Below are 27623 nucleotides of genomic sequence, written 5' to 3' on the forward strand. Positions count from 1 at the left end.
TGTGCTGGTCTCAGAATAGCTGATACCTCATATTTCCTTTTGCTATTGCATAATATTTTAAATAACGGCTTCACACATGTAAGAAAAAACTAAATAGAATTTATTACTCCTATATATTTTGCTTAATGTGTGATGAATTTTTTTGTATTCAAAATTTAAATGTTGTTACCAGTTCTTCTGCCTTCTCGCTGAGTGAAGCTCATGACTGTTGAGCAATAAATGCAGGAATAATAAATTCTATTTAGTTTTCTCTTACATGTGTGAAGCCATTATTTAAAATATTATACTATGTCTAATGTCCATGTCTCTATTCAACATGTAGTAACTTATCCTTTGGCAATTAACCACACATCCAGCCTTTATGTTTATACACATCGATGGCCGTGGATGTGGTTAATATTGCCTACAGTTGATTTTAATTGCTGCAGTGATTGTACCAGTATTACAAATTGGATAGGCCATTGATGTGGTATATATATGAAACTACAAAAATGTGTCCTACTGTCATATGCTGCTACATACAGTAGATTTTTGCCTGTGTACATTTCCAGGTTATACGAATTCTCGGTTTATAGTAAAATGCATATTTTTATTCTATATCTGATGTTAAGTATCGTCTAAATCTATCTGCATACTTCAATGTTTGGTATTATGTTGCATTTTATTCCAGTGAATAGTTTTATCTCAGTTATCCTTTGTCAGCAAATGTTAGTCGATTGGTAGAGCCTCTGCTACTAATGGCTCATGAAAAAAGTTAAGCAAGTTTGAGTGTGGTTAGTAGTTGGAAGGGAATCAATCATTCGATGCTGTTGGCACACTCTCCCTCAATGAGTCTTTGGACTCCCTGGAGGTGTCTAATAATAATAATGATAAGTTAAATAGCAAATGAGAAATTTGAGCCATTTTAGATTTGTTATTAATGAATCTTTGCATTGTTCTCTACAGCACTTCTGTGTGTTGCTTTGAACATTTTCCACTAAACAGTGAAGTCACTATTCCATGGAAAGTAAAAAGGTAGCCTCCATCTTTGCTATCAGGAGCAGTGGTGGCTTTACCTATTAGGATGCTGAGTCTTAATAAGGTCAGTTTATGCATCAGTTAGTTTATAATATTTTTGTGACTTAGTTATCATCACCACTCATATACCATAGAATCAAAAGACTTATCATGGGAGGCCCTTATTTTCAAGCACAGTGCTAGTCAAACCATGCTTTAAGTTTATTTGCAATTTCCACACTAATCATACACATACATGCACATATTCAAGAGTGCATTAAGCCCCACTTCTTCACTATCTCTGGGGGAAGGGGCTCGCTTCCTTGTTCACGTCTTATGCAACTGCTAGGAGTGGTCTCTTATTCTGCTGTATGAAAAACTCTCCATTAATTTGGGAGGAACCAACTGAATGTCTCTCCTGTTGCCCCTCCTCCCACTAAGCTTTCTAGAAAGCAATCTTGAGTTTTCTAACTCTGAGCATAAGTGCAATCACAAGGTGCTTGTTCTTCGTCTTAAGTACAAAGAGAGGATCTGGAAAGTTCTGATAAACTCTTAGAACAAAAATTATATTAAAGCAACTGATGTAACCACAAGAAAGAACATATGCAGATATAAGAATTTACCTTCACAACTCTGCTACAAATATGTTCTTTCTTCTTATGGTTGTATCAGTTTCTTTAATACCATTTTGTTCTAGGTGTTTATCAGAACTTTCCAGAACCCCCCCCCACACACACACACACACACCACACACACACACAGTGCATGTACACACTAATGTGAATGTCCATCTGCTGCTGTAATCAATCTCTAATTTTCCATAGTCTATGCATCTGGCCAGCCAGCACTTGCTCCTTAGTATGCTCTTGCCCACTTGTGATGATGCAAATGTAAAATTATACAGAGATATAGCCTGTACTTAAGCTTGAAGTCAGCACTTTGAATTGGAAGTACATGAAGAAAGATTTGATGTAAAATCAGGTGTACACTGTTATTCATTAACTAGTATTTACACAACTCAGTTAGAGATATCTGGTCCCAAGATTATCACTATCAACATCCAGCATCGGGGTGCTTAAGGGTCAAAGCTGTATAACTGAGAGGAGACCTCCACATAGCCTTTAAAGGAATGCAGAGAACCGACCAGGGCTTCTGACCTAATGTCCAATCCTCACCTTCTCGTGGTGCACCCTGTTGGGTATCTACTTTGATACTGAACGAACGAGGATGGGCTGGCAATTTGGGATTTAGCCGAACAAATTGTATTCTTATTGGTTAAACCAAAATAAAAAATGATGGTACAACATGACAAAATTTCATGCCGGCTGGGACGACGCCCGGTTAAACAAGGCCCTCGTTGTTTTCGCCAGGGAACCAGGGTGAACAGCGAAAAGTCAGCTACTGGAACAAATCTGAAAACAAACCCCAACTCAACATCACCAGAGTTAAAGATCGGTACTATCAACGTAAGAAGCCTGAATGGCAAAGAAATGGAGCTAGCTGAGGAATTAGATAAGTACCAGATCGACATAATAGGGGTGACTGAAACAAAAAAGACCAAAACTGGTGAGATCTTTCTGAGCAATAAATACAAAATGTTATATTCAGGCAATGACAGTCAAGGAAAAGAAGGAGTAGCCATAGTATTCAACACAAAATACGAGGCTAATCTTCTTGAATGGCAGTCAGTCTCAAGTAGAGTAATGTGGGCAAATATGAGAATGGGGAACTGGACAATGAGACTTATTTGTGCCTATGGTCCCACAGAAGGTTCTACTAAGGTAGAAGTGGAGGAATTTTTTGAGGCTTTAGAAAAAGCAACTGACACAATGAAAAAGGAAAAGTTGGTCCTTGTTGGGGATCTAAATAGTAGAGTAGGAAATGATTGTGAGACATACAAAAATATTTTGGGAAAATTTGGAGAAAAGAGCAAAGCTAATAATAATGGCAAATATCTGTTGGATTTCTGCTCAGGACATGGACTGGTTATTACTAACACCATGTTCCAACATAAAAATGTGCACATATTCACATGGAGAGAAGAGGCTAGGAATAAGAAAAGTCTCATTGACTATGTTATTGTTGATAGTGATGTTTTCTCCCTGGTGCAGGACACCAGAGTGTACAGAGGATTTGAAATTGGAAGTGATCACTATTTAGTCTTGAGCAGGATAAAATTGAATTTCATATTGAAAAGAATAACATATAAGAAAGTTTTAAAGCGAATAAAAGTTGAGCAGCTCTCAGATGTGAACTGTAGACTAAAATACAGAAATATTATTGAAAAGAAAATGAAAGAGTTTGAGAACAGGAATCAAACCTTGGAGATTCAGTGGCAAACTCTGAAGGAAACATTGATTGATTCTGCCAGAGAGACATGTGGTGAGGTTGTGTGCAAGGATAAAAAAATCAGAACTCCCTGGTGGACACAGGAAGTTAAAGAGGCAGTGAAGGAAAAGAAGAAAGCATATCAAAAGTTCCTGTCAAATAAATCAGCTTGTGCTCTTACAGAATACAGAGACAAATGTAAGAAAGCTAAACAGTGTGTAAAACTAGCTAAACAAAAGTCATGGGAGGACTTTGGCAAGAATATAGAAAATAAATATCAAGAAGATGGCAAAATATTCTGGAGGTTGTTGAAGAAGCTTAGGAATGGAGGAAAGAGTGCTGTAAAAGGAATTAGAGATGATAAAGGTGAAATGAAAACAGGAGAAAAAGATATCCTTGAAGTATGGAGTAATTACTTTGAAAAACTGCTAAATGAAACAAGCTGTGATGACAGCACAATGGTAAAAAACACTCAACAGGCATGCAGTCAGGATTATATATCCATACTTGAAGTAGAAAAAGCCATCAATGGCTTGAAATGTGGAAAGGCAGCAGGAGTAGATGATATTCGACCAGAAATGCTGAAGTATGGTGGTATAAGAGTCTTACAGTGGCTGCACTGCATAGTTCAGAAAGCCTGGACAGAGGGACGAATTCCCGATGATTGGAGTAGAGCTCTCATAGTACCCATATATAAAAAGGGAAATAAAACTGAATGTGAGAATTACAGAGGTATTTCCCTACTGAGTGTTCCTGGCAAGATCTATGCAAGTATACTTGAGAAACGGTTGAGAAGAATTGTGGAAGAAAAGCTTGGTGAAGAACAAGCTGGATTCAGGCCAAATAGAGGCTGTCAGGATCAGATCTTCACTTTACGACAAATAGTTGAGAAAGCATGGGAATATAACAAAGATCTGTATTTAAGTTTTGTAGATTTGGAAAAGGCATATGATAAGGTGCCAAGAGAGAAGCTATTCAATACGCTGCAGTTATATGGTGTCAATGGGGCATTATATCAAGCAATACTTAGTCTTTATTTGAGTTGTGAGTCAGCAGTTAGAATTGAAGGAAGTACAGGAAGATGGTTTAATGTTAAATCTGGTGTGAGACAAGGATGTACATTATCCCCTCTGTTATTCATTATCTATATGGATCACATTATGAAGGAATGTGGTATTAAACCTGATATCAAAATTGGAGATGTTAATGTCAGCTCTTTGCTTTATGCGGATGATGTTATACTTCTAAATAAATCACTACAAGTCTGCAAGATTCTCTGACTAAATTGAATAGCTGTTGTAATAGATATGGTATGAAGGTCAGCAATAAAAAGACAAAGACAATGAAAATAGGCAGAATCATTGAAATGTCAACTGTGTTGTGAATGGAGAACCTGTGGAACAAGTAAAACATTTCAGCTACTTAGGCACAATTTTTACTGAAGATGGTAAACTAAATATAGAAATAGACAACAGAATCAGCAAAGCTGGTATCGTGGGAAGTCAATTGAATAAATTCATATGGAATAAGAAAGAAATTAGTCGGAACACTAAATTAATTGTATACAAGACTGTGTTCAAACCAATTTTAACTTATGGATCTGAGAGCTGGGTCAGAAGTAAAACACTTGACCAAAGACTAGAGACTGCAGAGATGAGAGTCCTGAGAAAGATTAGAGGCGTGAACAGATGGCATCAATGGCAATATCATATTAAAAATGAGGATATTAGGAAAGAACTTGACATTGTCAGCATCCAGGAATGCGTTAGCAGAGCTAATCTCAGATGGTATGGTCACTTAAATAGAATGGGAGAGGAAAGATTAGCAAAACAAGTGTTCTCTGCCAGGTTGGCAGGAAAACGACCCAGAGGAAGACCAAGATATAGGTGGATTGATACGGTACAAAGTGCCTTAGACGATAGAAATATAAGATCTGATAATGTTGGAGTCTTGACAAGTAATAGACTGATTTGGAGGAAAATTGTAGATAGGAAGTTAGTAATGATGTAATTTTTTCATGTGGTACTGTCATATCCTGTACACCCCTTGAGGGTACATGGCAGGAATTTGATGATGATGATGATGATGACATCCAGCATCTCATGAAGAGAGGTGGCTGACAAGGTCTGCCAGTATATAAGACCAATTTTAAGTTATGGATCTGAGAGTTGGATTAGAAATACAATAGTTAATCAAAGATTAGTGACCATTATGAAAGTTGTAGTGGGGGGGGGAGTGACAAGGGCAAAGATAGCATCAGTGGCAGAAGCATATTAAAAATGAAGATAGTAAGGAGGAACTTGGCACCATGTGTGAAAGTTAAACTAAGGTCTTTGATGTTCCATAAAATCACTGGAGGAGGAAAGGATAACAAAATATGCTTGATAGCAGGAAAAAATCCAGAAGAGTACCAATAACAAAAGAATTTCAGAAGGAAGTACTCATCTCTTTTATTGATTATAAGAAAGCTTTTAATTACATGGATCACAATAGACTGGATTGTAATGAGATCAATGGGAATACCTGAGCATGTAATTCTCTTGATAAGAGAGAGGTGTATGATGACTAAGAAGCTTCAATAAACAACAGTCTTTGGAGAAAGATGATGGAAAAATTGGTTCAGCAGGGTTATATTCTTTCACCCTATCTTTTTAATATCTATAGTGAATACATTATGAGAATGGCTAACTTAGACAAAAATGACAAAGACCCAGTTGGAATTAACATTGGTGGCAGAAAAATAATTCAAGATATGCAGATGATACAACCCTTATAGCAGAAACTAGGAAAGATCTGGAGTGGTTGATTCTATTAGACAAAGCTGGGCTTAATATTAACATCAGCAAAACAAAAATGATGGCTTCTGGCAATTTAGATGAATTTATGATAGAGGTTGTTGAAAGTAATGATTTACTGGTGTCCAGAATAAGAAATGATGTTAAATGTGAAAATTAAATTAAAAGAAAGATAGTCATGGGAAAAAAGGATATGTCAAACCTGTGAAAGATAAAGGTGTAAGGCCACAAAAGTTAGAATTGTCAAAGCAATGATATTTCCTGTGAAAGCTGGATTATTACACACACACCTCCATTGAGTCCTTAGACTCACCGTGAAAGGGCTTTAAAAAAATATATTAATCAGCAATTGTCAATGCCTGCACAATGTCTATCATAATCATTCACTGACAATGTGCACACAGCTGACTCTGGAATCTATTCCACTCATTCACCACTCTCCAAGCAAAAAAAACTTGTACTCACTCCTTTGCTAACCACACTCTTACTCAATTTATGTGGATGACCTCTAGTTTTCTTCACATTATTCACGTACTGAAATATTTCATCCACATCAATCCTGTAAATCCCTCTAAGCAACTTAAATCTGTATCATATTGCCTCTTATCTACCAACCAACCAGCTTTTGTAACTCTCAAATCTTCAATCCCTCCTCATATGGGGGCATTATGTAGTCCTGTCACCATCTTAGTTACTAGTCTCAGAAACTGTTTCCACCTCATGCACATCTCCAAGAAACCCAGGCAACAAAATCTGTGTGCAATAATCTAGATGAAGCCTTATAAAGAGGAATAATAACCTTATCTCTACAATTCAAGGTATTCTTCGCTAACCAAGTAATCCTATGAACTGTTTTAGCCACTTTTGCAATATGTCCTCTAAATTTAAACTCCCTGTCCACCAACACCCCCTGGCTTAATCAAGTTCCTGGAATACAATCTCATCAGTATGGCACAATGCTGGTAATCTTTTCACTCCAAAATGCATGCATAACCTTTCACTTTGCCACATTAAATTAGCATTATTATTATTATGTGACACCTCCAAGGACTCATCGAGGGAGGGTACTCCACTCTACAACTCTCTGTCTCCACCATTAATTCACTAACTTCACAGAATCGCTACTGTCACCTTCATCTACACACGTCATCTGCTGCTCACCACTACCACTAGTATTTTTTGTCTGTAAATTGTGTGTGTTCTCTAGGTCGATTTTCCTGTACGTAGATTAAAAACTTGAGTTTCTGGGAGAAAAAACCTGCTACCTCCGTATGAGATTGGCTAACTGACCTTCATTTGAAAAAACTGATATAAAGTTTCCTGTCGTTATTATTAAGAAGAAAGAAATTGAATTGATTGCTTTGAATAATGGGCATGGGAGAAACTATTAAGAATCCCATGGACTACATGCTCCTTGTAGGCAATGTTTGCTAAACAGACGGTAATGTACTTTAGGCATATGCGAGCAGATGAATCACTGGAAAAAAGTCATGTTTTGGGGAAGATTGAGGGCATAAGAAGGAGACTGCAAAAGAATTGGATGGACAACAACAACTTGAACTTACAATTGCTGAAAGAAATGATGTGAGGCTGAACAGGATGAAGAGCCTTTGTTTAGAATATCACCAAGAGTCAAAAACGACTGGATGGCACATAACAGCCACCACCACCAAGATCTAGATGGTTTAATTGCAGTTAGCAATAATTAGAAGACCAAAATGTAAATCATAATATTATTGAAGTTCTGGCAAATAACAGACATTTTTGAAGAAAATTATTGATAGGAAGCTGGTAATAATCATGTGCTATTATAGTATTCTCTACACACCCCTTAAGAGCATATACCAGAAATTTGATTCTAGCATTATTAGACATGTGTTAGCTAGTCTGTGTGTGTATTAAATGTGTTTTCAGTCTTAACTAATAATTGAAAATTTTTCTCACTATTTGTACCATCATAGTTTATTCATGGAGGTCACACTGCAAAAATATCAGATTTCTCCTGGAATCCAAACGAGCCTTGGGTAATTTGTTCAGTGTCAGAAGATAATATCATGCAGGTTTGGCAAATGGTAAGATGTAATTTTATCTAATTGTAATTGTGTTTGGGTTATTTTTAAAGGCATATTATTTCTTATTTTATGCAGTGTTTTAATTCAAGAAAGAAACGATAACCATATTAAATGAATTTAAAAAATAAATTACTTAAAACTTTTCCTAAGAGAGTAGGCAGCCAGTTCCTGCCTATCATTGTGTGTGATTTAGTGCATTCTCATGGCATATTATGATAAAAAGTAGAGTTTCTAAGCCATAACTAAAATTTATTGTATGTAGTATATGACAATTGGTTTTCCTGAAACAAGAGATTAAAATCTCTTGTTCCAGGAGTAAATGTTCCACATGCCTAATAGAAAGGGGGATGGTAAATCCCTTTATGTTTTTAATAGCCGGGTACGAAACTCGGATCGAAATCCATCGTAATCCATAGAGTTTCATGCCGAAAAAACTATGGGCAGGCTCTTGGGCCTGCCGATAGTTTTTTCGGCATGAAAAAAAGGCTATTTAAAAAACTCTCCCCTTTCTATTAACATGTTCGCCGGTAAAATAGCCTTTCAGCTTATTAAATTAGTAAGTTCCACATGCCTATTGTAGACGATCAGCATATCCATACAGAAAATTATACACTAACAGAAAATTATAATTTTCTGTTAGTGTATTTATGTTGTGAGAACTGCATGATTAATTGCTTGCTTTTATATAGTTGTACATTGTTTACTTATTGTATTTACGTGTAGCATTATGTTTTTTAAGAAGTGAATTTACTGGATTGTAATTTAGTATGGCCAAAATCAGTAGTATTGGTTTAATGTTTGTATATGTTTAAAATACATAAGTTATAAAGACACTTGACTGAAACTGAGTTTTTACTGCTTTCAAGCAAAGCAGTAAAAGCATGTATATGCTTTTATTACATTTATTACACTTCGTGACTGAATCGGAACTGGAAGTATCATGCGTGAGTGAAAAGAACATGGTAATAAGTAAACGTGGAGGATGCTGTTGTGTAAAAGGGAGAGATATATAAATGAGTGGTATGAAAGAGTTTTTGGAACAACTGCGAAAGAAAAAAAGTGACATGAGTAACAGTCTTTCAGAAAGAATCCTCATGGGCCTCATAGAATCCCACCAAATGTGCTCAAAAGAAGTTCTCTTGAATTAGTGCTTTTTTTTTTAATGATCTCTACACTGTTATACTCCACTGGTCCATCTTACAGCTGGAAGCAAGGCATATATTGCTGATTCCAAAAAAATGAGATGTCTACCATTAAACTATCAACCAATTGCTTTCGCATTAGTGCTATCTAAAGCAATGGAAAAAGACGAACGTTCATCTATGAGACTTCAGTAACTCAGCTGATCAGTGACTACCAATATGGATTCTGCCATCTTGCCTGTATCATCCACCTCTGAACACATGCCATGGAAATCAGAAACATGGTGTGGCACACTTGATTTTTCCAAAGCATTTGATGAGTTTGGCATTGAGGGCTTCTCAGCAAATTGCTTGTTATTCCCTTTCATCCTCTTATATTTCACCTTCCTCAGAACACTTATCTAAGTGTTCTTACTCTTCAGGTTTTCCTATTAGTGCAAGTGCCCTCTTCCTCATGTCATTTGGCCTGATAGTTCCACTTATGCCCCCTCTTAGACAAAGCTCTTACAGCTGTTATCACTAGAGCATTGTTTTTGAATGATAAAATGTGCTACAAATCCCTTTCATCACGTTCTACTTAAGTTTGTTATCCCTGAGTAATTCCATAAATTCATTTTCCCATATCATACATGTTTTATTTATCTTCCCTCCCATTTATCGCTATAAATGAAATCACTCATAATGATAGTCCTCCTTGTATTTATAAGATTTATCTGTCTATGCAGTTTACAGTTCTGTTTTAGATGATCGTGATCAGTAGCACCACATAGTTGTGTATTCTGTCCAGTTAATCTCTATCTCATGCAAAGCATCCTCAAACCCATCTCTATATTACTCATCTTACCATCACCACCATTGCAGATTTCTAATCTGGTTAGATTCCTCTGCAATCATTGGTAGTACTCCCATTTCCTCCTGAATAAACTAACCCATCACATTTTCTTCCTATAACAATATCCTCCTTTGTTTTCCCCATCTCACTCTAAGAATGTCTATAATGTTTGATTTCACTACATATACCAATACTAAAAACTCTTCACCTTTATTCCTGGTACATCTGACATTAGTGTATGACACTGGACTGATGAGTTGAATATGGGAAAAAAAAATCCCCCATCTTGTTTCTATATTTAACATCTTCCTTTCTTGACAGAACATTCTATGTTTGTTTAGTTTTTTTTTTTTTTTTTTCAATTTTTAAATTAAACTCAATTACTGAATAGCTTCCTCCCACAGTAGGCAATTGCCTTTTTGTCAATGATTTTACAATTTACTGTCACTCCTGTAATACAAGGGTCATTGAAAGACAACTTCAACAAGCAATCAATTGTGTATCTTCTTTGGCTCTTTGTAATGAGTTCAGGTTATCTACAAAAAAAAAAAAAGCATCTGCTGGAAATGCACTCTCCACCCTGATCCTGATTTAAGAATAGGAAAAATTATTATTGTCGTTGTTCCAGGAGCCAAGTTTTTGGGACTCATCTTTGATAGAAAGCTAACTTTCTTTACACATTCGTCATCTTCTGGATAAGTGCAAAAAAGCATTGAACGTTCAAAGTTTGTTCTTGTACATTCAGAGCTTGATTGTGAGTCCCATAATCAAAGTGGTTGGACCTGACCTTTCATCAGGATATCCAATTAGCTACTGGTTGAATGAAATGAAACCCTCTATCACTTAGACAAAAACATTTGTCTCTTAATTATGCCCTAAAAATAAAGTCCCTTCCAGATCATCCTACATGGACTAGTCTCTCTTATCTATGTTGGGAGGCCCTGCATCACACACATCAGACTTGCCATCCATCCTTTTGGTATGTGCCTAAAGAAGCTATTGGCATGAGTGTTGACAACATTGCCATCCATCCTTTTGCTATGTGCCCAAACAAGCTATTGGCATGAGTGTTGACAACATTGCCTTCACCAAACAAAACAGCATTCTTTCATGACAGGCTTGTACTCCATCCTGTAACCTTTCACTTTGTTAACTACAGAAGTCTCTTACACTCATCTGTCTACCTTCCATTGTTCAGTGCACACAAAGCAGCCCACTCTGATTTCTTGCTCATCTATACTGATGGTTCAAGATCAGCGATCTCTATTGACTCTGTTTCCTAACATTACAATCGCCAACCAGATCCCAGTTGATTACAGTAACTATGCTGCAGAGTTGCATGCCAAAGAAACCTCCTACCAAAAGTGTATAATTTATACACTCAGAGTTGTTTACCCACTATCTCCTCTCCAGTGTATAATGCAAATCCAGAGCTCGGTGAGGTACTTCAACTCTTGTAGAAAATAAAGATATTTAATGAAACAAGCAGTGATTGCACAGTAGTAAAAAACACACAACAGGCATACAGTCAGGAATACATATTCATACTTGAAGTAGAAAAAGCCATCAAAGGCTTGAAATGTGGTAAGGCAGCAGGAGTAGATGATATTCGACCAGAAATGCTGAAATATGGTGGTATAAAAGTCTTACAGTGGCTGCACTGTATAGTTCAGAAAGCCTGGACAGAGGGACGAATTCCCGATGATTGGAATAGAGCTCTCATAGTACCCATATATAAAAAGGGAAATAAAACTGAATGTGACAATTACAGATGTATTTCCCTACTGAGTATTCCTGGCAAGATCTATGCAAGCATACTTGAGAAACGGTTGAGAAGAATTGTGGAAGAAAAGCTTGATGAAGAACAAGCTGGATTCAGGCCAAATAGAGGCTGTCAGGATCAGATGTTCACTTTACGACAAATAGTTGAGAAAGCATGGGAATATAACAAAGATCTGTATTTAAGTTTTGTCGATCTGGAAAAGGCTTTTGACAAGGTGCCAAGAGAGAGAGAGAGAAGCTATTCAATATGCTACAGTTATATGGTGTCAATGGGGCATTATATCAAGCAGTACTTAGTCTGTATTTGATTGTAAGTCGGCAGTTAGAATTGAAGGATGTACAGGAAGATAGTGTAATGTTAAATCTGGTGTGAGACAAGGATGTACATTATCCCCTCTGTTATTCATTATCTATATGGATCACATTATGAAGGAAAGTGGTATTAAACATGATATCAGAATTGGAGATGTTAATGTCAGCTCTTTGCTTTATGCGGATGATGTTATACTTCTAAATAAATCCACTACAAGTTTGCAAGAGTCCCTGACTAAATTGAATAACTGTTGTAATAGATATGGTATGAAGGTGAGCATTAAAAAGACAAAGACAATGAAAATAGGTAGAATTGTTGAAAATGTCAACTGTGTTGTGAACAGGGAACATCTGGAACAAGTAAAACATTTCAGCTACTTAGGCACGATTTTTAGTGAAGATGGTAAATTACATATGGAAATAGACAACACAATCAACAAAGCTGATATGGTAGGAAGTCAATTGAATAAATTCAATTGACTTCCTACCATATACTTCAATATACTTCCTACCATATACCTACAATATACTTCCTACCATTCAAGTCAATTGAATAAATTCAATGGAATAAGAGAGAAATTAGTCGGAATCGGAACACTAAATTAGCTGTATACAAGACAGTGTTCAAACCAGTTTTAACTTATGGATCTGAGAGCTGGGTCAGAAGTAAAACACTTGACCAAAGACTAGAGACCGCAGATATGAGAGTTCTGAGAAAGATTAGAGGCATGAACAGATGGCATCAATGGCAATATATTAAAAACGAGGATATTAGGAAAGAACTTGACATTGTCGGCATCCAGGAATGCATTAGCAGAGCTAATCTCAGGTAGTATGATCACTTAAACAGAATGGGCAAGGAAAGATTAGCAAAACAAGTGTTCTCTGCTAGGTTGGCAGGAAAACGACCCAGAGGAAGACCAAGATATAGGTTGATTGATACGGTACAAAGTGCCTTAGAGGACAGAAATATAAGATCTGATAATGATAATATTGGAGTCTTGATAAGTGACAGACTGATTTGCAGGAAAATTGTAGATAGGAAGTTAGTAATTATGTAAATGTTTCATGTAGTACTATCATATCCTGTACACTCCTTGAGGGTACATGTCAGGAATTTGATGATAATGATGAATTTTGATGTTTGGTTGTGTTGGGTTCCCAGCCACATTGGGATTAAGGGAAATGGCATTGCAGATGCAGCTGCAAGATCAGCTCATACTTTCTTAACAAACTGTTTGATGGTCCATTATAAAGACTTCATACTGGTTATAAAATCAAAGTTAAATGCCCAATAGCAATACTCCTGGCAGAAAGCACTGACAAGCAAATTGCATGAGATTAAGCACTAGTATTCTAGTCAACATGAGAACAAAAGAGAAGAAATTGTTCTTGTTAGGCTCCACATAGGTTACAGTCATCTCACACATTATTTATTGAGGGCTAATGGCCCGCCTATGTGTGAGAAATGTAACACCTGTCTTACCATTAGTCATATTCTGGTGGAGTGCAAGCACTTCACATGAGAAAGAAGACAAATTGCATGATGTTTTTAAATTTTGGCAAGACATTATTTTATTCAGGCATTTGATTATAAATTTGTTTATATGTAGATACTAAGCCTTGTATATACATTTTATTTACTCAGTTATCAGCTTTGTACATCTGTAATACTGATAGGCAAATAAATAATTATATTATTCACTAATTTATCACCTTATAATTATTTATTTACCTATCAGCACCCTGTGTGCTGCTGTAACCCATGTCATGGCACAGCATGACCTTTGCTGTCCTTGTGCGATAAAACCCTAAATCGATCAACCCAGGTAACATTGAGGTTACTATATCAATTTCGTGGTGTTCCATTTGTACTGGTCTTTTAGTGATGTATTTAATCCTTTCTTTTTCCTTTCTGTATTCAATTCATTGATCATTTGTTGGAGTTCTTCCACAGAGTTTCCTAAAAGAATAATGTCGTCTAGGTAAACAGTTGTCTATGAATTCCCATTTACCATAATTCTTCTGTTTTTCCAATCCATTTAAAAAAAATTTCTTCCAGGGCTGCTGTAAATGATATAGGTGTCATGGCATCTTCCCATCTAACTCATTTTTTCACTTGTGTATTAAGGAGAGTTTTTTTGTCGTGGGATGAGTTAGTATTTTCTCCATTTTCTGGTGGTTATAGCTAAAAGGTGTAGTGAATATAGGTTAGTTCAGTACATTTAAATTGCAAACATCCTAAAATCCACTTCACAATAGAAAGAGAATCAGATAACTGTGTACCTGTCCCGTATACACTAGTTACGTGCCTTCCAAATGGTTCTTTATTTTCTATTTACACAAGGCCTACACAATACTGGAAGATATTTGCACAATCACCCCATCATCTGGCACATTAGTATGGTAAACTAAAAAACTAACATGCAGAACCTGAACAACCTCTATTTGCACTGCTTTTTTTTTAGTGTGACAAAGACAACACGGCACTTTTTAAGCATCTTCTGTTGTGTATTAGACCATAATATATTCAATGTGAGATAAATGGAATTAAGAGAGAAGACAGGAGTTGGTTCAGTAAATTTGGAGTTGAACTGTGTATAGATGTTGTCCAGTGACTGTTTGTGTTCTTACATTTAAAAACAAACAGAGTAATGATAATGGCTTTTTGGTGGAGTTGCACACCATGTACTTGTACTATTAAAAAAAAAAAAAAGACAATGCAAAAACAGAGCATCTGTGAGAAAGTGATTACAGTGAGTCTACACTGTAAGTTGATTGCTCTCTTCTCTATACAGTTGAATTCTTTGAGATTTGAGATTTATAGTATTAGGAGTTGAGATGGAAAGAATTCAGTCTATGTTTCTACCATGATAAACTAGATGTGAAAGTTAGCCAAAAACAGAAAAGTAATTTTTGTTGCATATCACAACATTATCAAAAGTAAGAGGGAGGAAGCAAATCTTTTTTCCAGGAAATGAGGTACAACTTTTTGATAGCATTGAAATTGACTAAATATCTTCACTCCATTTGAGAGTGGTAAGGAGATCAGTGTTTAAAAAATTGGCTGTGGAGGTTCTTGGATGTAGAAGAGGAATGGAGTACTGTTGTCAGTAAAACTGTAGATGGGTTTGAGGATAGAGGAGGCCATCATTATATAGGAGAAAGAGCATAAGCTAAGTACAGCCTGGATACACTTTTTTCCAGGAAATGAGGTACAACTTTTTGATAGCATTGAAATTGACTAAATATCTTCACTCCATTTGAGAGTGGTAAGGAGATCAGTGTTTAAAAAATTGGCTGTGGAGGTTCTTGGATGTAGAAGAGGAATGGAGTACTGTTGTCAGTAAAACTGTAGATGGGTTTGAGGATAGAGGAGGCCATCATTATATAGGAGAAAGAGCATAAGCTAAGTACAGCCTGGATACACCAGCATCATTGATGGAAATCTGTTGAGAGGAAGCCAGTCCAGTTACATAAAGACAAGTGTGTCTTTATGTAACTGGAAACTTTATGTATGGGAGGACATCAAAGATGGCCACAGGAGTTCCTCAAAACTTTTCCATGGTGTCCAGAGGGGTTAGTGTTATTGATCAGGTCTGCTTTAAAATAAAACAAGACTGGCACATATTGGTGAATCACTAATAAATTGATCTAACTAATTTGTGTACTAGAATTAACACTCGTGCCTAAACATTCATATTTGACTGTCATCTATCCAAGAAAATGGAACCAAGCCTTTAAACCAACTCATCCTTAAAAAAGATGGCAGTTAAACTATCCATTCATTAACCTCACTTCATTACTCTAGAAAGTAATGCAGGTCAGTTAATGTCCAGCTTCTCCCGGCAATGAAGAAGCTGGACATTAATTGACCTGCATTACTTTCCAGAGTATTGAAGTGAGAATAGTGAGTGGATGGTTTAACTGCCATCATTTTTAAGGATGAGCTTTTAAAGGCTTGGTTCCATTTCTTGGATAGATGCCAGTCAAATATGATTGTCTAGGTGCAAGTGTTAATTCTAGTATACACATTTTTAACACATCTAAAGGTATACTATCAAGAATTCAAAAATTTTCTGATTTCCGTAGGGTGAGAAGGGGCATGGCATGTTGTGAGCAGTTCATGGCATAGCAAGAGGTGATTTACCTTGGTCATCTGTAAAAGATTTGGTGGAAAAGACTGATACCAAGAAATCTGCCTTCTCTTTGGATTTTGCTAAATGGCAGTCAAGTCATCTGATTTTTTGCTAACAATGTTTGATGTAGCTTTGTGCCTTCCTTGTCTCCACCTTTTTCACATCCCAACAGTGCACACCATTTGAGCATTAGGCAAGACATTTTGCATTTAGCTCTTACAAACTCTCAGGATTTATTGATGATTTGCTTACACTTATTTCCAGCATTAACATGAGAAGCTGGAGTTTGACTTGAGTCACTGAATATATGCTGAATTTTTATCTTGGACTAATTTGGCATAATTGTTAGCAAACTAGAATTTAGATAGAGTCCTGGTTTTACAGCAAAGTGGACCGAATGAAGACCCTCATTCCTGGAAGGATTGTTACAATTATTTGGTCAAAGCAAGTGTTGTTTGGATTAGAACAGTGGTAATAAAAACAGTAATTGAACCATGAAAAAAGAAAACCTGGGGGTCATTATGGTCCTCCCATAATATCATCATTGAAATGCCTCATGATGACTAATCGAATATTGAGGTTGAGAATCGATGAGAGCAGATCACCCAGTAAAGGAGAGCAAACATCTAGAGAGGGACTTTTCTTCAGCAGTTCTCTCTCTCTCCCCAAACAAACTTGTTTGGGATGTGTGTGTGAGAGAGCTTCTGAAGAAAGGTCCAGGGTGTGTGGAGACTGATGAGGAGTATCTGGTATTCTGGTAGGCAGGTGAACAGTTTGTATTAGATCATGAGTGACAGCAAATAATTTGGCTTCCCTCCTACCTTGATCTATGAAGTTAACGAAGCAGAGCCAGTTTATGGACAAAGTTTCCATGGAAGATAACCTCGGTTTGGTTAATTACATTGTATGAAATCAATCGTCGTTCAGAGATCAACAAGTTGATCGAGGCATTAGAGCAAATCATATAGAGAGGATTCCAGGTTTAGCAACCTTTGTCAAGGAATATCAATCTAACATGAGCAAAAATTCTGTTCATCTTATGAAAGGTATTATGCATTGTGTAGTTAGGATGACTGAGATGGGATGAGCTGTAGTTATGGAGGGTGCCAGTTGGAGTTCATTAGGGATTAATAGATTGCGATGCTATTTTAAAATAATGATATGTGTAAAGGAAGCTAGAATTGATTAATTCTTATATATATTGTACTCAATGTAACATGAGCATCATTCAGAAAGAAAGCGAGAGAATTGGCTACAACATTTAAAATATGAACACAAGAATGAATCGTACAGCATGTGTATACTTCCACATGTCTCAGTCACAGCTGACCAAGTAGGAGGAAACACCGTTGAAGTTCCAGAGAAACAGATATAGTTATATAATTATTATAAACAATTGATTGCAATTACTTCCCAAAACTTAGAGATAGGCATACAGTCTGTTTGATTAAGATTAGGACGGTGAAATAGGGCTTCATATGATTCAAAAAAAATAAATGATCATATTTAAATCATAAAGCAATTGTAGTGCAAAGTGCAACATCTTTCTTTGATTCCAGTGAACTCTGTATCTAGTGCTGATGACATGAGAAGCAAGCCTGAATGATGATTTTGGATTCTGATATCAATATAACAGCTAGTCTGTCCAAAATAGCAAAGTCAACAGGAACAGGGTATTTCATGAACACTGTGCAAGGATAAAGGTGATAATTTATCCTTAATAGGTGGTTGGAAAGAAGATCACTTCCAAGGTGGTGTGAGGGTGGTATACAAATTATATTTGCAAAGAAACCATGCTATTCGTTCAGAAGTCTCTTTAAGTGTATGCAGATCCTTTTAACATCAGATTGTAATCTGGCAAAAGGATGATAATTGTCAACTTTCGATTGATTATCAATCGTTGAGCTCATGGTTTTGTACATATCCATTAAGTGATAGTGAGTATTAATTCTTCTAATAGAAGAATTTAGAAGAACAAATTGTACTTGCTTTGTACATGAGGTTTTTGATTATTAATACAAGGATGATGATGTGAAACTGCATGGATATACCTGCTGGTGCTTCTTTTAAACAGAAAATTCACTATTACCAAGTATTAGGGTATCCAGAAAGGGAAGACTTGCTAGATTCACACTATTATATTGATGTGAGTGTTTATGGAGTTAATTTTGTCCAAATACGAGGTTGAAGAGAAATGGTGTTAAAAATTCAATCCTCTGTTATCCATAAAGTAATCAGTGAAGCAGGTGATATAGGACTGCCCATCATGGTACCTTCAATTTCTTTAAACAGTTTGTTGCCAAGTATGTCTACCATTCATGTTAAGCTACTAATAATGAATTGTGTATTGATTCCCTGGATGGTGGGGAAATGTAACTGCTTTTCATTGTGTGAAATTTGATGTTATTTTTGCTCTTTTTGTTGGGGTGGTAGGGTATTTTTGAGTTTGGGATGTATAGAATATCAAGAAAGCTTAAGTACTTTTTTTTTTAATGGATATTTTAGGAAATTAGTTAGATTCTGTTGACCATGATGGCCAAGGCTTGTTCTAGGCATCTCTCTATACCTTATCCAAGCTTGGGTTTGAGAAGGACCATACTCATTGCCAAAGTTCCAATGATTTCTAATATGTGAGTTAGTTGGGGGAAATGAAGTAGCCTTGCTACACCTTCGATTTAGTTATAGAGCTAGTTGTCCCAGTGACCTGATTTAAGTATTTTTTTTTTTTTTTTAAAAGCACTGAAGCTTACTATACAGTACTGTAATTGAAGGTTTGTGTATTTTTAAAGATTTACTTTTTTTTTTTTTTTTTTTTTTTTTTTGGATAATGTCTTGGCAATATGTCTGAATTAAGATGCCAAATATTTAGCAAGTTGTGAGATGGTTTATGGTATCCATAAACTGGGACCCCCACAGTAAAGTAGGGTTCCCAGTTTGTAGACCTTAGGTAACCTATAAAGTCTTGTTTTGTCTGCAGGTAAAAAAACCTTTAGGCATGGTATTCACTGGACATCTTGGAATTTTCTAAACATGCTAATAGTTTTATTTATTTATTTCACTTGGAGAATTTCTGCTTATTGGCCTATATACTTCATCATCATCATCATCAAATTCCTGCCGTGTACCCACAAGGGGTGTACAGGATATGATAGTACTACATGAAAAAATTATATCATTACTAACTTGCTATCTATAATTTTCGTCCAAATCAGTCTGTTACTTGTCAAGACTCCAACATTATCAGATCTTATATTTCTATCGTCTAAGGCACTTTTTACGTATCAATCCACCTATATCTTGGTCTTCCTCTGGGTTGTTTTGCTGCCAACCTGGCAGAGAACATTTCTTTTGCTAATCTTTCCTAGCCCATTCTGTTGAGGTGACCATACCACCTGAGATTAGCTCTGCTAACGCATTCCTGGATGCTGACAATGTCAAGTTCTTTCCTAATATCCTCGTTTTTAATATGATATTGCTATTGATGCCATCTGTTCCCGCCTATAATCTTTCTCAGAACTCTCATATCTGCAGTCTCTAGTCTTTGGTCAAGTGTTTTACTTCTGACCCAGCTCTCAGATCAATAAGTTCAAACTGGTTTGAACACTGTCTTGTATACAGTTAATTTAGTGTTCTGACTAATTTCTCTCTTATTCCATATGAATTTATTCAATTGACTTCCTACCATCAAAGCTTTGCTGATTCTGTTGTCTATTTCTATATTTAATTTACCATCTTCACTAAAAATCATGCCTAAGTAGCTGAAATGTTTCACTTGTTCCACGGGTTCTCCATTCACAACACAGTTGACATTTTCAATGATTCTGCCTATTTTCATTGTCTTTGTCTTTTTATTGCTGACCTTCATACCATATCTATTACAACAGCTGTTCAATTTAGTCAGAGAATCTTGCAGACTTGTAGCAGATTTATTTAGAAGTATAACATCATCTGCATAAAGCAAAGAGCTGACATTAACATCTCCAATTTTGATATCATGTTTAATACCACTTTCCTTCATAATGTGATCCATATAGATAATGAATAACAGAGTGGATAATGTACATCCTTGTCTCACACCAGATTTAACATTAAACCATCTCCCTGTACTTCCTTCAATTCTAACTGCTGACTTACAACTCAAATAAAGACTAAGTATTGCTTGATATAATGCCCCATTGACACCATATAACTGCAGCGTATTGAATAGCTTCTCTCTTGGCACCTTATCATATGCCTTTTCCAAATCTACAAAACTTAAATACAGATCTTTGTTATATTCCCATGCTTTCTCAACTATTTGTCGTAAAGTGAAGATCTGATCCTGACAGCCTCTGTTTGGCCTGAATCCAGCTTGTTCTTCACCAAGCTTTTCTTCCACAATTCTTCAACCGTTTCTCAAGTATACTTACATAGATCTTGCCAGGAACACTCAGTAGGGAAATAACTCTGTAATTGTCACATTCAATTTTATTTCCCTTTTTATATATGGGTACTATGAGAGCTCTACTCCAATCATCGGGAATTCGTCCCTCTGTCCAGGCTTTCTGAACTATGCAGTGCAGCCACTGTAAGATTCTTATACCACCATACTTCAGCATTTCTGGTCGAATATCATCTACTCCAGCTGCCTTTCGACATTTCAAGCCTTTGATGGCTTTTTCTACTTCAAGTATGGATATGTATTCCTGACTGCATGTCTGGTCAGTGGTTTTTTACTACTGTGCTGTCATCACTGCTTGTTTCATTTAGCAGTTTTTCAAAGTAATTACTCCATACTTCAAGGATATCTTTTTCTCCAGTTTTCATATCACCTTTATCATCTCTAACTCTTTTTACACACTCTTTCCTCCATTACTAAGCTTCTTCAACAACCTCCAGAATATTTTGCCACCTTCTTGATATTTATTTTCTATATTCTTGCCAAAGTCCTCCCATGACTTTTGTTTAGCTAGTTTTACACAGTGTTTAGCATTCTTGCATTTGTCTCTATATTCTCTAAGAGCACAAGCTGACTTATTTGAGAGGAACTTTTGATATGCTTTCTTCTTTTCCTTCACTGCCTCTTTAACTTCTTGTGTCCACCAGAGTTCTGATTTTTTTATCCTTGCAGACAACCTCACCACATGCCTCTCTGGCAGAATCAATCAATGTTTTCTTCAGAGTTTGCCACTGAATCTTCAAGGTTTGATTCCTGTTCTCAAACTCTTTCATTTTTTCTTCAATAATCTTTGTGCATTTTAGTCTATAGTTTATATCTGAGAGCTGCTCAACTTTTATTCGTTTTAAAACTTTTTTACATGTTATTCTTTTGAATCTTCTTCTTCTTCTGCAGCTTCTCCCACTTAAGTGGGGTCACTGTTTGTAATGAGTCTCCTCCACACCTTCCTGTCTTGGGCTGTCACCACATCCAAGTTCTTCATCTTCAAGTCCGCTTCTACCAGCTCCCTCCATCTCTTCTTTGGCTGCCCACGCTTCTGCCTTCTTTGCACATCCATCTGCATGACACTTCTTCCCACATATTCGTCCTCCCTTCTCATCACATGACCAAACCATCTCAACCTTGCCTCCTGTATTTTCGCTCCTAAGTTCGTAACTTTCACTGTTCCCCTGACATAGTCATTTCTCAGACGATCCTTTCTGGTCACACCGCACATCCACCTAAGCATTCTCATCTCTGCTACTTCCATCCTGCTGATGTTATTTTTCCTCAGGGCCACAGTTTCTATAGCATATGTCATAGCTGGGCTCACTGCACTGCTGTCCTATAAATTTTGCCTTTCAGATTGATCGGCACCCTCTTATCGCATAACACTCCGGCCATCTCCCTCCAGTTCCTCCAACTTGCTTGTATCCTGCATCCCACTTCCTTCTCAGCTCCTCCATCTTCTTCCACTGTTGAACCTAAGTATCTAAAGTCTCACCTTCCTGATGACATTTCCTTCCAGCTCCAGATCTGTCTCCTGGCCGCCGCCGTCATTGCGCAACACACATACTCTGTCTTACTTCTGTTCAGTCTCATACCTCTCTCTTCCAGTACTTTTCTCCATCTTTCCAGTTTAGTTCCCGCTTCTTCTCTTGTATCTACACACAACAAGATGTCATCTGCATACAACATTGTCCAAGGTGCATCTTCTCTCACCTCCTCTGTTACCACCTCCATCACAATATTAAACAGAAACGGACTTAATGCTGACCCTTGATGCAAGCCAACTGTTACTTGAAAACTTTCTGTCTGTCCCAAACAGGTCCAAACACTTGTCTTCACATTTCTGTATATTTCCCGCACCAACCTGACATATTTCTCTGGCACCTCCTTCTCCCTCAGACACCTCCAGACTTCTTGCCTTGGCACTCTATCGTATGCTTTCTCTAGATCAATAAATACCAGATGTAGCTCCCTTTGTTTCTCTCGATATTTTTCCATCATCTGTTGTAACCTAAAGATAGCATCTGTTGTTGATCTACCAGGCATGAAGCCAAATTGTTCCTTTGCAATCTCCACCTCCTTCCTCAATCTACCATCAAGAACCCTTTCTAGGATCTTCATTGTGTGGGACATCAACTTTATTCCTCTGTAATTTTTACAGTCTTGTGCATCCCCTTTACCCTTGTAGATGGGAACAAGAGTACTCTCCCTCCATTCCTTGGGTATATTTTCCTGTTGGCAAACTTTCATGAACAGGTCCCACAGCAGGTCAATTCCCTCTTCCCCCAGTGCCTTCCATGCCTCCACTGGAATTCTGTCGGGGCCCACAGATTTTCCATTCCTCATCCTCTTCATGGCCTCCGTCACTTCCATTCTACTGATGTTCTCACCATTCCCTCAGAAGGCTGCCCATCTCCTCTGTGAGTCCTTGCATTTTCCTCATTCAAAAGTCCCTCAAAGTATATTTTCCATCTGTTTCTTATTTCGCATCCCTCCATAATACTCTTCCTTCAGCATCTTTGATCTGCCTCACATGTAAGATGTCCTTTGCTGCTTTATTTCTACATTTCGCTAGTTGGTGAATTTATCTCTGTCCTTCATTTGTTTCTAATTGATCATACAGATCTTGATATGCCTTTGCCTGTGCCACAACTCTCTTGGCTTCTTGCTTTCTCTCTTTGTACACCTCTCTGTCCTCTTCCACTCTTGACTCAATCCCACTTCTGCTTTGCCTTCCTCTTAGCTGTCACTGCCACTTGTACATCATTATTCCACCACCAACCCTCCTTCTGCTCTCTAATCTTTCCAGATGTCTCACCAAGCACCTCGATTGCACAGCTCAGGATTACTTTTGAATTATGTTTCCACCAATCTTGTACACTTTCCAGTCCATCCGAAATCATCTCTAACACCCTCTCCCTAAAACGATTCCTCACACTCTCCTCTTTTTAAGCGAAACCACTTAATTGTCTTCATCCCATGGCAACCAGAAGTTCTTATCTTCGATCTTATTTTAAAGTCTGCGCACAGCAGTCGGTGTTGTTGTGCTACTTGATCTGTTGGAATTACTTTGCAATTTGTCACAACCTTAAGATGTTTTCTTCTAGTCAAAATGTAGTCAATTTGTGAGCTGTTGTTACCACTCCTAAATGTTATCAAATGTTCTTCCCTCTTGTAGAAAAACGCTACTACAAAGTCCACAACCCTCTCTCCTTCCTAGTTCATCATTCTCACTCCGTGGCCACCATGCACCCTTTCACAGTCTCTATTCTGTCTTCCTATGTGCCCGTTCAAGTCTCCTCCGACAATCACCATCTCATTTTCTTCCAATTCCCTCATTTCTTCATCTAACACGTTCCAGAACTCATCTTTCCTCTGCTGTACAACCAACTTGCGGGGCATATACACATAATACGACCACCCGCTCTTCCCCTTTCATTCGCATGATCTTGTCGTTCCTTCTACCCACATCCAGTACTTCACCCTTCATTCTGCCACACACCACAATTCTTACACCATTTCTTCCCTCGTTATTCGCTCCAGAGTAAAACAATTTATATCCATCTCCCAGTTCCTTTGCCTTTCCACCTTGTCTCCTGCACACATAAAATGTCCAACTTCCTCTTCCCCTTCCAGTCATGCTTCCAACATTCAGTGTTCCCACTCGCAACATCCTCTCCACCTGCTGGGCTCACTTCTTTAACTGCACCCGCCCTTGATGTGGTAGCCCTCGTCCACTTCTCGCAGCTGTAGGGCGATGTGGCTGCGCGTCGCTTAAGGGGTACGCCCTAGCCCTTATAATATCATTTTCTCTTTGACTCATAATCATAGTTTGAGTTGGCACTGAAGTTTTCCGACTGGATGCCCTTCCTGACATCAACCCTCGCATTTATCTCGGCTTGGGACCGGCACCTATTGAGGCTAGTTTGCCTCCTTCGGTGGCTGCATAAGACTAAATGACCTAGCAAGATAGGAAAGACTCAACCCTAGCCCTCGAATACTCTAATAGCATCAGGGGGAAAGGAGAAAGAAGAGGAGGGACCAGTCTACAGAATAATATAACAGATATATATTACATTAAGTAAGGCATGGTCCAGCATCAGGTACCTCGGGTTTGCCATGCCCGTACTCACCAAAGTGAGCCTCTTTCATTTTTTCTTCAATAATCTTTGTGCATTTTAGTCTACAGTTCATATCTGAGAGCTGCTCAACTTTTATTTGCTTTAAAACTTTTTTACATGTTATTCTTTTGAATATGAAATTCAATTTTATCCTGCTCAAGACTAAATAGTGATCACTTCCAATTTCAAATCCTCTGTACACTCTGGTGTCCTGCACCAGGGAGAAAACATCACTATCAACAATAACATAGTCAATGAGACTTTTCTTATTTCTTGCCTCTTCTCTCCATGTGAATTTGTGCACATTTTTACGTTGGAACATGGTGTTAGTAATAACCAGTCCATGTCCTGAGCAGAAATCCAACAGATATTTGCCATTATTATTAGCTTTGCTCTTTTCTACCAAAATATTTTCTTATGTCTGACAATCATTTCCTACTCTGCTATTTAGGTCCCCAACAAGGACCAACTTTTCCTTTTTCATTGTGTCAGTTGCTTTCTCTATAGCCTCATAAAAATTCCTCCACTTCTACCTTAGTAGAACCTTCTGTGGGACCATAGGCAAAGTCTCATTGTCCAGTTCCCCATTCTCCTATATACTTGATATATCCAATAATAATTCTTTTATTTTGTTATAATCTACTAAATGTAGGATCACATTAACATTCCTTTATGTATTTTGATTGTCACTATGTTTTGGTTTGGCTTTAGATTTTTTTTTAATGTTTTCTCCCTTGGATAAATTGCTTCTTGGAGGATTTATGTTTTTTGATCTAATGATGTCTGCTTCTTTTTTTTTCTGTTGTAATATTTTTGCTAAAAAATTCAGTGGTTATCATAATGTGAGCAGGTTTTTTTCAGGATGTGTCAAAAAAACTTTGAAACTTCTTGATTAAACTTCCCCTATCAGTATTAAATATTTTAAGTTTATCAGCCAAGAAGCAGTTTAGATAGTTTAACGTGAAGATTGTGGCATTTGATCCTTGAGGTGGACACTCAAAATATGTAGTTTTGAGTGTCTCCTCAAGCTTAAGGAGACACTCAAAATCCTCTGCACGGTGTAGAATACTGCTAGAATATTTATACATGGCAGAAAATTTCTTATCACACCTTTAAGAATTTATTTGCCTACCCGAAATTGGTTTTGTAAAATGTCTGAAAGCAGCACAAAAACTCATGGGAAACATAGCATTTGCAACATGAGAGTAGCATTTTCCTTAATTCATGTCTTTACTAGTTTCTATTGTATCATTATATCCATCTTCTTTACATATTTGTATACCAGTATTTTCTTAGCTTTTATTCTAGCAAATCCATTGGTTTAGATTAAACACTTGCGGATTTTCTTTAAAACAGGGTTATGTTAGGTTGACTAAAACATAAAATTGCTGCTGAGATATGTTGTAGTTTTATTAATTATGGAAATTTTTGTTCCTCATTTGTTGAATGTCTCTAATTTATGTTTGGTTTATTATTAGGCTGAAAACATTTACAATGATGAAGAACCTGAAACACCTGCATCTGAGTTAGAAGCTTCAGCATCCTGAAAATCTAATTTGAGTACAGATATATATAATTCTCCACGCATGGGAACATCCATATTGAAAATATGTTGTACAGCATAGTAATATTGTTCCTGTAATTGCATCATAATGTAACTTATGTTCTGGAACATGTCAATGAAAATACAAGTGGTCTTGTGAGACTGCTGAATTGTACATTCTCATTTTTATTACAGAGCTGTTCCGTATACCACTTTTCATGATCACCAAAGGTAATTATCACATTTATCTGGCCATTTTCATTTTCACATTTCATAGATTTTTAACATGTGTAACAATAACATAATGTGACTACAATTGCCATGTGTAGTCGGGTAAGGAATGTGAAGATGAATAAAAAGCTACCCCCCCCCTTTTCTTTTTTTTTTTTCCATACTATTTTTCTGTGTTCTCCGCATGTTGTAATTTTCAGCCTTGTTCTTGTAAAATAAAATAAAATACCATTTTGATTTGTATACTGTTCATAACAAAAAAAAAAGCTTCATGATTAAAGGAAGAAAATTTTATATAAACTTTCGTTGATCAAACTGACATGCTTTGTCTTTTATAAGTACTACCTACATCTCAAACATCTAGTTATAACCAGAAATTTTACTTATCATACTAGCTGAGTGAAATTAAAATATTGTTTGTAATATGTGACCAGTCTTGCTTGTTATCTGTGATTAAATTAGAAACAGTTTGGAATCAAAAGGCATATCACTTGTTGAAGAATTAGAGAAATACCACATCAAAAATGCATGTTGTGACCAATGGAAAAACATGCAAGATCATCTAAATAACAACCAGATATTATATTTAGGCAATAATTAATGATCAGGAGTAGCTGTAATATTCGACAGTAATAATGCAGATAATTTAGTTGAATGGCGGGATCTATTAAATCAAGTTAGGTGGCAAAAACATTAAAATTTGGGTTATTGGACAATGACTTAGTTGTACTTGTGGTCTCATAGAAGGATCCTCTAAGGAAGAAGTGGAGAATTTTTTTGAATCATTAAAGAAGGTAGCTGAAATAATGAAAAAGAAAAGCTGATCCTGCAGGAACAGTAAATTTTACAGAACCCTGAAGTTGCAGCCAGAGCACTTTAAAAGCAATGATAAAGTGAATATAGA

General features: G+C 36.9%; 1 protein-coding gene across 2 annotated transcripts in view; it reads left to right on the forward strand.

The window, feature by feature from the left end:
• Caf1-55 (chromatin assembly factor 1 p55 subunit) overlaps positions 1–26962 on the forward strand; it is a 215614-nt gene extending 188652 nt beyond the window's left edge. For both annotated transcript variants that reach the window (XM_090396934.1, XM_090396935.1), the window contains 2 exons: positions 8081–8191; positions 26424–26962. In XM_090396934.1, the coding sequence (XP_090253060.1) occupies positions 8081–8191; positions 26424–26492 (180 nt within the window). In that variant the 3' untranslated portion in view covers positions 26493–26962. The remainder of the gene's footprint in view (positions 1–8080; positions 8192–26423) is intronic.
• The last annotated feature ends 661 nt before the right edge of the window (positions 26963–27623 follow it).

The sequence above is a fragment of the Typopeltis vanoorti genome, chromosome 8, assembly GCF_054136105.1.
Source record: "Typopeltis vanoorti isolate ZY-2024b chromosome 8, IOZ_Tvanoo_1.0, whole genome shotgun sequence".
Taxonomy (NCBI): domain Eukaryota; kingdom Metazoa; phylum Arthropoda; class Arachnida; order Uropygi; family Thelyphonidae; genus Typopeltis; species Typopeltis vanoorti.